Source organism: Miscanthus floridulus, chromosome 12 (genome assembly GCF_019320115.1).
Source record: "Miscanthus floridulus cultivar M001 chromosome 12, ASM1932011v1, whole genome shotgun sequence".
NCBI lineage: Eukaryota > Viridiplantae > Streptophyta > Magnoliopsida > Poales > Poaceae > Miscanthus > Miscanthus floridulus.
In genome coordinates, this window is record NC_089591.1 from 39,663,006 (window position 1) to 39,674,588 (window position 11,583).

At 51.8% G+C, this 11,583-nt stretch overlaps 1 protein-coding gene across 1 annotated transcript; it reads right to left on the reverse strand.

Moving 5' to 3' along the window:
- Positions 1-2,684: 2,684 nt before the first annotated feature.
- Positions 2,685-5,610, reverse strand: LOC136497563 (probable BOI-related E3 ubiquitin-protein ligase 3). The gene is made up of 2 exons (XM_066493400.1): positions 5,148-5,610; positions 2,685-5,048 (listed from the first exon to the last, which is right to left on the reverse strand). Exons 1-2 carry the CDS (start codon positions 5,502-5,504, stop codon positions 4,536-4,538), a joined length of 870 nt encoding a protein of 289 aa, XP_066349497.1. The 5' UTR covers positions 5,505-5,610; the 3' UTR covers positions 2,685-4,535.
- Between the last annotated feature and the right edge of the window lie 5,973 nt (positions 5,611-11,583).

An 11,583-nucleotide genomic window follows, 5' to 3' on the forward strand; every position in this document is an offset into this window, starting at 1 on the left:
GCGCCCTAGAGTTGGTGCGGAAGGCCCTAGAGTCAGAGCGAAAGGCCTGGTCATAGACGGACCAGGAGGTGCCCACGCTTTGGGACTGGGTGATGGGGACAGAGGAGGCGAATGCCCGGCTGTGCACGCAGTCGGCTCGACGGGTGGGGGAACTCTCCGTCCTTGAGAACTTCCACGTCGGTCCATACCTTTTCTGTTTCTCGTCATGTTGGTTTTCTTTCTTCAGCCTATTTCTGAGCTTGTCGCCCGTCTCTCAGAGCTGGGCGGAAAGGTGAAGATGCTGGAGCGGGACCTAGAGACGATGAAGGCGACCTTTAGCCAGAATGAAGAGGAGTTGGCCAAGTCCTGTGAAGAGCAACGTGCTCTCGAGGGGGAACTTGACCAGATCCACAACATTGCACAGCTCATCATCTCAGAAGTCTTCGGGTTGGCACCAAGCACTAGCACGCCTGCCGTCCAGCTGGCGGAGGTCCCGGATGCGGTCCGGGACCTTATCGCGAGCGGGTTGTTCTATGGAGCGTCGGGGGTGCTGACGTCGGTGGCGATGCACCACCTGAACTTGGACTTCGTCACTATCTGTAGTGGATATGCTGAAGGCTTGAGCACGAAGGACATCCAATCGATCAGGAAGGGTTTGCTGCCGCACGCAATGTCGGTGGCAGAGCAAGTCTCTGCCCAGTGGATGATGGACGTCCATCGTGAAGACATGGTCAGAAGCATGCGTGGGGAGGACATTGCCCAGCCTACGGATGGCATGGAGCCTGGGTCGAAGGTGGATGTCACCTCGGCTTTGACCGAGCCGAATGTCGTGCCGTCGGGAAGTGAGCAGACCGCGCCTTCGTCGGTCGCACCGACAGCAGATGCCACCGAGCCGGTCCAATAGCTTGTAAAATATAAGTAGTTTAGTGAACGTAAAAAAATTTTAAGTTCGGGGGGGAGCCCCTGTGTAAACGTTCCTGTGTGCTTAATAACTACGGTTGGTTTCGTTTTCTATGATGGAGTCACTCCGTTCGGGGAAGCTTGTCCCCTTTTGTTCCTAGTTTTTCCTTAGTATAATTTTGTTTTTTATTCTTTCTTTCTTGTACCTTCCTGTTTGTCCCGTAGGCTGCAACCTTGGGAGCCTAGGGCATGGCCCGCGAGGCTCGGCTGCTCGTAACTATAGGGAAAGGCAGGGTGCGATCGGTCAGAATGTTTTAAAGCAAAGCTATGTAAGGCAAATTAAAGGAATGAACTACCCTTTTGGTTGGGTAGTAAGGAATTTCACCATATGATAGTAAACAAAACACAGAGGTAGTAGTGTATCCTAGTGGAGCCCCCGAGCGCCCTGGCCTGAAAAGTGTTCAGGTCAGGGTGCTTTTATAGGAGCATACACTAAGTAAATAATGGTAAGACTGAAACTTAGGGGTAGAGAAACAACATAGCTATTCCAAGCGTTCAGAGAGAATGTCGTCGTTGTTGTCCTTCAGTCGGTAGGTGTCTGGTCGGATCTCTTCAACCTTCAGTCGTCTGGATCCCTACCCACTACGCCCCCTTTCTCGGTCGCTACTTCTTCGCCTTTTTCTTCCTTTGGCCTGCTAGCCTGCCACAGAAGGCGCTTGAGGAGCTAGTAGTCCTTGTAGAGGTGTTTGACGGGGTAGTCGTGGTTGGTGCATGGGCTCTCCATGAGCTCGTGGAAATGGCCTAGAGGGTCCTACTCGGGCCGCGTGCCCACGTGATCAGCCGTGGCATCCAACTCAGAGTTGGTCGGTCGGCGGTGATCCTTTCTATTCTTTTTCCCCCTTTGCGTGGAGGGGCCTTCGCCCTGCTCCGCGCTTGGCCTTACCTTTGCCCCAGCCTCCGTTGGAGCATGGCAGGAGCGGCGCTTGCTGGAGGTTTTGGACAAAGGTCCGCGGTCCCAGGCCATCAGGGCTAGGACTCCGGTCGCTGCTGCATGTGTCTCGGTTCGGCCCGAGCCGCGCATAGACAGGCAGTCGGTACGGAGCGGTCATCAAGTCAAGACGAGGTGCCAATGCGGCCTCTTGTGCCGCGCTCGACGGTCGTCGTGGTGATCGGGTTTAGCGACCCATCTGCTGCGTCCCCATTCCCCTGGTGGGGAGTGAGGTCGCGAGTTGGTGTTGCGATATGGAGCTCTCTGCTTGTTGCACGGCGGCGATCTCCACTAGTGTTCGAAGGTTCTGGTGGATCGCCTGTTCATCAGGGTCGTTTGGCTCGGACAGGCCGCTCAGAAGTATTGCCGCGGCGACGATGTTCTGACTGGCCCGAGCGAACTGTGGGGGATCGGTCGCCCTATCCATAGTGTTGCACTGGACCTGACGGGCACGACCCCGGGCGCCACTTGCCGATCTATGCACACGGGGCATAGTATGGTGGGCTGAGCGTGCTGGCGCAGTCGGTGGCTGATGCAGCCACTGTTGTCGTAGTGCCTGGTCGTGCTCCCATGTGAGCTCAGGGGTCTCCGGACGAGAGTCCGGTGAGGTGTGAGTCTGTGAGGACTCTGCTTCCACCGATGGGTGTCCCGGAGCGTCCGTCATGGCGCACTCCTAGGACGGACGGTGGTTAGGTGCCATGTCGCCGATGCTGGAGCCATCACTCTTGCCATCATCATCCATGAGGATGAGGAAACAGGTGGGAGCATAGCTCGCCATTCCCACGAATTCGGATGCGAGAGGGGGCGGCGCTAGCATCCTTCAGAGCCACCGGGCGTAGGGACAATGGGGTTCCTCCGGGTAATCGGCGGAAGATAGAGAATAGTAAGTAAATAACAGCATGTATATTTCTCACAGCGAGGTTTGAGCAAAGAGTTTGCTCGAAAAGAAGTGCAGATGCCGCGTAGTCGAAGTTGTGCGTCCCGAAGTCGATGGAGGGCGCCCCTCCGATGGGTGCCGGGATGTGAGCCTCCTCACGGAGGTGTAGTACGCCAAGTCGGTCAGTGATGAAGTCCAGGCTTTCGAAGAGGAAGGTCTGGGATGGCTCGAAGACGGGTGGAACCCGCATCCCAACCGGTGGGGGAGTAGGAAACTCGAGCGAGCCGAATCGTATCGTATCGCCTGAGCCCGCCACGGCGAGAGTGGTAGAAAAGTTGGCCATCCGATGACCAAAAAGTGTTGAACGTACATCGTCCTCCCCACGGACGGCGCTAACTATCGGTGCAGAAAGTGACCAACACGTAAATATTTGTAGTTTTACCGTACATTGTGATCGGAGGTGGCCTAGCACTCAATGACACAGGGTTTATACTGGTTCAAGCAACGCGCCCTACGTCCAGTTTGAGTCAGTCGGTGACTTTATTCCTGAGCCTAGGTGCTCGAAGTTTGCAGTGGGGTTACAAACGAGAGGGAGAAAGATAGGGTGTACAAGAGGTCCGGTCGGCTCCGGTCGAAGGGCCGAGAGCGATAGTAGCTCCGCTATGAGCTAAGTGTTCAAGCGTGTGCTTGACGTCCGAACCTGGTGGTTCTGTGGTTGTGAGCTAGTGAACTTGGTCGATCTAGATTAACTTGTATCGATTTGAATCAACTGGGTCTATTGGGAGAGAGCGCATCCCCTTTTATAGATGAAGGGGATGGCCTTAGAAATGAGAGGGAGAGAGTACGAATGCTTCTAAGCCTTGTTGCCCACGTCGACGGGTATAGGATGATGGTAGGCACCCGCAACACTGTAGGATGTCAGATGCACATGTGAGGTTCCGTCGTCCTTGTTTGGGTATGGTAGATATCGGTACCTGCATATACTGTTGATGCCCAGAGGCATGTGAGGAGTTTCACCATGTGCACTCGGTACGGTAAATTCCGGCGCTCACAACACTGTCGATGCCCAGAGGCATGTGGGGGGAACCTTACCGTATGGGAGTTTAATGGCACCCACAATACTGTATGGAAAATATAGGCTCCTACAACACTGTTTGTGTTAGGGCGGTTGCAGAGTACCATTCCGTGCAGGGTATGGTCCCTGGTACCGTGGTTTGACTTATGCGCCTTGTCTTGCTTTTCTCCGCACGTCTCCTAGTCCCTACCGAGCGGGCGTCCCCGGTCGGTTTATCCCAGTCGGCTCTGATCGTGCCAGCTGGAGAAGAGCGGTGAGCAGGGGCCGGGCGTATCCCGGTCGGAGAGTGCAGGGTTGGAGTCGGAAACGGTGCTTTTGGCTAGGCCTTCCGGTCGAAGAGGCCGTCCGGAGACGGGCTGGCGACCGAATCGAGCACTCCGGTCGGAGAGGTGGCCGGAGTCGGAAAACGGGCGCTGTTCCTCCTCGGCCTGACCTTCTGGTCAGAGATTGGATCACTCCTCCGGTCTGTCGTTTAGGTATTTGGGCCGGTCCATGAGTTACGTGTTGTCTGCCTGGGCCGAGTTTTTGCAGAGAAGTCGGTCCACGAGGGACCCGAGTTTACGAACCCGACAAGTGGTGTGGGGCGTGGAGCAGCTGTTGTGGCGTCTCACCTCACCTCATCGGCTAATCCACCAGCAGTCGCTCACCTCCCTCTCAAAACGATTGATGGCGGCCTTTGGCGAATGGCCATCGACGGGCTCACCCGCTTGTAGGATTCAGAAAGAGACCAGGACAAGGAGCGACGCCTTCTTGGCAGCCGCGCAGACGGGGCACGCGTCCACGGCGGCCTCGCACACGCGGCACAGGCACAGGTGCCGGCACGGGAGCAGCAGCACGCACGCCTCACCTCCACCACACGCCTTGCACGCTCCCTTCGCCACCCTGTGGTCCGCGGCCGGCGGAGCCTCGAAGCAGCACGACCGCGCGTCCTCGCCCTCGCTCTCGCCCTCGCAGGCCGCGCAGGCGGGCGACTGGTGGAGGAGCTGGTCGAGAGAGGCGCGGAGGCCGGCGGCCACGGCCTCGTGGCTCCTCGCGACGCCCATCCACGCCTGGCACTCCGCGCCCAGCTGCCGGGCCTTCTCCTCCAGCTCCGCGTTGCGCCGCAGCGCGCGGTCCAGCTCGGACTCCGCCGCGCGCATCCGCCCCGTCGCTGTTCGCGCCACGGCGGACACCAGCGCCCGGGCGTGTCTCCGCCACGCCGACTCCAGCGCCGCGCGCATCCTCTCGCTCTGCACAACACCGAACGAACCACAACCATATACAGCAGATCAGGCACGGTTCCACGGAATCAGCAAGTCGATTGATTCCGATCAATCACCAGCACGTACCTCGATTCCTATCAGCGCGTCGATCTCCCTCCCGCTTATGAACGCCACCGCGCCGGAACCCATCACGGTCCGGGCTGTCATGGGTAGCTGCGGCAGCCCCTGCATCACCACCGACGGGGGCAGAGCCACGCGTTGCTCCTCCAAGAGACCCCCGGACGGCGTCATGCGCGCCCGCTTCCTCGGCAAGAAAACGTGGCCGAAGTTAAGCTCGCTGCCCGGGAAGTCGCTGAGCAGCGGCGTGTCCCCGATCCCCGCCGCCGGCGACGTTGGCACGCACCCCGTGTGCTCGTCCAAGAACAGGGAGCCGCCCCTCGATAGGAAGTCGTCGTGGTAGTGGTGCCGCGCTTGCATGGCCATGGCAAACGCAAGGGCCACGCAAGAGGGAACGTACGCAAGGAAGAACTTTGAAGTGCGGGCAAGTGAGAATGAATATGGGTACGATGCACTAATGGTTGCAGGCGCGGCGGCTTATATACACATTACAACGCAGAGCCAAGTTAGGGTTAGGGAACAAATGAGCGACCGTGGCGTTGGGAGTTCTAAAATTCCACCACCTAAACCGTATGGGAAAGACTAGCGCCCAGACATCCGGACGGTTGCGCGTGCCCGGACGCCTACGCCTGCTCCGCCCTGGTCACTCATCTCACGCATGCAGTCCATTTTCCCACACTTGGCCCGCGTCGCCCCGAACGTCACCAGCATCGGGAAAGAGGGGAGGGGGGGGGGGGGGGGGGGGGGGGGGGAGGAGGCGGATGCCCGGCCGGCGCTGGGAGGAGGAGGAGACACCAAGGCGAGGCAACGAATAGCGAGGAGGGAGATGCAACACCTGATCTACTTTTAAAATATCTAGATGCAACACTTGCAACATACGTCCAAAGACAGATAAAACACTTGAAATATGCATCTAAAACACTTAAAAAAACACCTGAAAAACACTTGAAAAACCATGTAAAACATATACAACATCCAGATAAAATACTTACAACATATGTGTGAAATATATGCAACATCCAAATAAACACACTTGCAACGTACGTCTGGACAAACAGCTGAAACATTAGGAACAAAAGCTTGCAACATACGTGTACAACCATTGCAACATATACAACATCCTGATCTACTTTTGCAGCATCTACATGAAACACTTGTAACATCTAGATGAAACATCTGAAACAATTGAAACAACTCTTGCAATATGCGTTTTTCAGCGTGCAATGTCTCCTTGCCGCTTGAACGAATCGCGGAGGTCTATGGCGGTGCATGGAGCTCACCGGTGTGCCCTTGGACGAGGACACTACTACACAAACTTTACTGGAGGCGGGCATTTTCGATTTTCCGCGGCGGGCAAAGCCGTCTGCCGCGGCCTAGAGGCCACGGTAAATCGTGGCTTAACCGCGGCGGGCGGTGTAACGTGCCCGCCGCGGTAAATATACTTTTACCACGGCGGGCACGTTAGGATGCCCGCTGCGGTTAATCATTTTCAAAAAACAAAAAAAAATCAAGAGCCCGCCGGTGAGCCCGTTCTCGAGCCCACTGGCGAGCCCACCGGCGACGGATCCGGGCTTCCCACGGCCGCAACCACCTCGCCAGTCGCTCGCAGGGGACCATGCCGACGCCTCCTCGCGGATCCCGCCGCGCCATGGTGGAGGGAGGCCGCCGCGCCGATGCGTCCTCGCCCGCCATGGTGGAGATCCACCGCCGGATCCGGTCGCTCCACCGCCAGATCCACGGAGGAGGAGGGTGCAGCCGCCAGATCCGTGGGGGAGGAGGTCGCCGCCGCCGGATCCGTGGAGGAAGAGGTCGCCGTCGCCGGATCTAGAGAGAGGAAGAGGGAGGAGTGAGGGAGCTGGAGAGAGGAAGAGGGAGATGGAGAGGAAGAGGGAGATGAACTCACTGGATTTGAAACCCTAGCCCCGCGCCGTCGTCGTTCATGGAGGATCCGTGGGGGAGGAGGAGGGCGCAGCCGTCGCCATCGTCACACGCGCGCCGCTGTAGGGGGCAGCGCTATGGAGGAGAGCTGCGCCGCGCGCCGCTGCCTGCATCGAGGGAGAGTAGAGGGAGGCAGAGGGAGAGTGGGGGAGGCGGAGAGCTGAGAGAGAGAGTGGGGGAGGCGGGGAGCTGAGAGAGAGAGAGTGGGGGAGGCGGCGACGATGGTGCGAGGGCCTCGGTTTATATTGGAGATGGCTATACATTTTCCGCGGCGGGCATTTTAAGACGTCCGCCACGGTAAATCGATTTACCGTGGCGGATATTTTTCGTGGTGGACATCTTAAGGCGTCCGCCACGGTAAATCGATTTACCGTGGCGGACAAAAAAGCCCGCCGTGGTAAATAAAAAATGCCCGCCTAGGTAAACCGTGGCATTTACCGTGACGGGTAAAAATAGGTGCCCGCCTCGGTGGCCTCCGGGGGGGGGGGGGGGTGTCGCGCAAAATCATTTGTGTAGTAGTGGGACCTGCTCGGTGGTCTAGGTGAGCACCTGCGCGAGGTTTGGTTAACTTAAGAGTTCGTTCTAAGAGTCTTTTGCTACAATGGACAACAACATCTAAGACACTCAACTACTTTTTTTAATGGCTTATCTTATCTCTTCCCCCTTCTGGTTCCCTTTCCCTTTTCCCATCACGGCTACCCTTCTTCAGCCTGTTCGGGAGACCGTATCGTATCGTGGATTATTTACTGCTGGCTGGTTTGGTGTGAGAGAAAAACATTGTTCCCGGCTGGAAATTTACGATCGTTTACGAGCAAGCGAACAGGCTGCTTGTCGTTGTCGTCATGCGGCTCGCAGGCTACTCCAAAGGGATCTGTAGCTGTAGAAATGGTTTTGAACTCCCAAACATCAAGAAAGATAGACGGCAGGAGAGGCGCTGTGTTGCAGCTCCTCCGAGATTATCACCGCCCTTGTATTATGGTCGATCACCTTCAAATCCTATATATGATCCTCTGCGTGTACGTGAAAGTCCACTCGTACGTCCACTCCACTCTCAAATTATATTTTTTCACTCATAGCACAGCTTCTTGATATATTTCTTGTTGACTCAGAACTATTCTCTTGTTGCTTCAGAACTACCTGCCTTTGAGTACTCCCGATTGTAGAGCGAGCTTTAATTTGGAGAATAATGTTATATACTTTGGACCATCTAGGTGTAGATCAGAAGGTGATATCTTTACTAATTGAATCAAATAGACCTAGGGCTCTTCGGGGAAAGGAGAGAGAGAGAGAGAGAGATGTAGGAGCATCTGATCGTCGGAGGGGTTGGAGGAGCTCCCTGCCATCGCTGGTTCGTCGGTGAAGCTCTGCACACGGGCAACGACGGTTGGTGTAGCGGTGGAGACCGGCGGTGGTGGCAAAGGCAGTGGCGCTTCCCGCCGCTGGCAGTGCCTCCCTCACGATCGGACTAGGGTTAGACCGTGGGGTTATGGTGACGGCAGTGAACCTCGTATCAAGAGCCGTTTTGCCCCACCTCTTTATAGGCACTGTGCGACAGGGGCCCACTAGCCACTAGATGGCTGGACGTCCCCGATCAGGTAGCGGTCAAGGGGTCCGTCTCGACCATTGGGTCAAGATGGATGAGATCAATTCTAACATTCTCCCCCTTGATCTCAACTCATACTTTAACTTTAAACTTTGACTTTAATCGCTTTCACTTTTATTTGTCCCGTCACAGATTAGTGCATAGAGCATGCTTCATCGTCACGGTCAATCGCCGATAGACTAAACAGCTACAATACACATCTCTGTTCTGAAACAGATTCTTTAACTTTTGGGCCCTTTATTGTCCGGAAATCATAGGCTATACCATAAACCCATGTTGACTGTGTGTTCTCTAAACACACTGGGTAGTAAGCCTTTTGTACGTGGATCTGCAAGCACTTGCTTGCTACTTTAATACCTTTAGTATGATTCCGGACTTTCTCCTTCACAATGTATAACTTTAACGTCAATGTGTTTGGCACCACACTTGACCCGTTGTTATAGGAGCAAACTACTTAAATGGTTATTGCTGTTGTATATCATTATCAATTCTGGGTGTAAGTTCTTTTAACCATTTCGTCTGTCCTTAAGCCTCATAACAAGCTATACTGTGGATATGCATCTTTGATGACACCACAACTGTTTCTTTGGAGCTTTTCCACAATAAAACTCCAACTGCGAGTGTTAGCTACTATGTGGGTTTCACTAAACATCTCGCCAAAATTTAACATTTGTACCCACAACTATTTGAGAGTACTTATTCTTTCTTACTCACCATGAGGTCTATAAATCTTTGCACAATTGCAAAATATTCTCAACTCTACTCCAGTGATCTATATCTAGACTGGACTTCTGACAAAACATCCCGGATACATAAACTATGTCAGGGTAAGTTCTTACTTATATGCACTCATTAAGCTTCCAACAGTTGAAGCATATAGGACGTCCTTTCAATCTCACATTGGTTCTTGGAACACTGAAAGTTTCCAAAACTATTACCCTTGACTATAGGGACAGACGTAGGTTTATTCACATATATACTTTATTTCTTTAGAATCTTCTCTAAGTATACACTTGAGATAGTTCTAATACCCCTTTTCCTTTTGTCTCGGTAAGTTCCAATTTTTGGAATGAATGATGCTTTACCAAGATCATTCTCATTGAAACTTGAGGACAAGAACTGCTTCTTCTCCAATAGTAGATTAACACCACTACTAGCGAGCAAGGTGCTATCCATGTGCAGGATTAGGAAAATTGATTTCCCATGTTTAAACTTTGCATAAATACAATTATCCTCTACATTCTCTTTAAACCCAAACTTTCTTATTGTACTGTCAAAATTCAAGTACCAATGTCTTGAAGCTTGCTTTAACATATAAATGGATTTCTTCAGACAATATCCCTTACGTTCTTTTTCTTCCACAACAAAACCTTTTAAGTTATGCCATGTAAACTTTTCCATATAAATCCCTATTGAGGAATGTGTCTTTACATCTTTCTGATGTAACTGTAAATCGTAGTGTGCCATTAACGCCATTATGATTCTTAAAGAATCATTGCATTCTCATTATAATATATTCCTTCTCTTTGTGTAAATCATTTCGCCACAAGTGGTGCTTTATAGCTTTCCATATTCCCTTTAGAGTCACATTTGTCTTGCAGACCCATTACAGCCTACTATTTTGGCTCCATTGGGAATTTCTTCTAAGTCCCAAACATCATTGGTATTTATCGATTTCATTTCATCTTCCTTTGCTTCTTGCCATTTAGACGAGTGAACGTCTCTCATGGCTTTTTCAAATGAGGTGGAATTACCCTCCATTAGAATTTCTTTCTTAACATTGACTCCTTAGTCACCAGAAATATCTGATTTTCTTATTCTTTGAGACCTTTTGGGGCCTCGTGGCACTTCTTTCATATGGGGCTATTGTTACTCTTCATTGCCAAAAGGCAATTGTTCTATAGCCTCCTGTATCACAAGATCCTTATTTACTTATTCATCTTCTTTAAGAGCTAACATCAGGTGTTGTATATGTCATACAACATCAACATGTATTAAGCAATTTGTTGCTCTAAAACACTGTAGTGGATATGTAATCCCACTTCTATTCAAGCCTTAGGTATCTACATACCATGCTCCCCCAGATTACTCCATCTTCGGTAAAGATGGTGTATCTTCAAATTTCTTATTTTGGGTTTAATCTGCTAAAAAACTCATATGGCGCGTTTAGCACCGCCTTGATAACTCTGAACTCGTCCAGTATGAATACTAGCCGACTATGCTATCTTCCTATCAGAACTATAAAAGGTCCAAAAAATTTAGCTATTTCTTTTCTTTAGGGGTATCGTTATTATGACCGTCTTACTCCCTCAACGATCACATTCATCTTTTATAGATCACTTTTACCTTTAATGCATAGTATGCATTGCATTATCTGAAGTATGGGGAAGTATCTTTCTTAATTGTCTTTCTTAATTAATCTCACATTTCTCCCCCTCGAAATGTGGTATGAACTTTTCTACCACAATTTCAAAAAACATTCAGAACTCTTGTTAATGAGGAAACTTTGATTACTTACTTCATCCACATGATTACATCATGCAAACAAAATTCGTATGGGAGTACATTTTCCTCATTTCATTTCAAAACTCAACATAGTCTATTATTATCAATACTTCTGCAAGTCACGTTTGCATATCATTCTTATCTTTTGGTTCACATGCAACTTTCTTTTGTTCTTAAACTCATTGAGTACTTAATGACCATGACACAATCAGAGTGTACGGTCAATACTAGGATAGCATAAGAGCTATCCCAAACTTCTCTTCATATGCGGGATACACTTAGAGCACATGAGTCATCACATCCTCCTCCCGCCATGCGGGATAAGTACTATACCAAAACTCTCCCGCCATGCAGGATTGGTTAGCATAAGTACTATGCCAACTTTACCCCGCCATACGG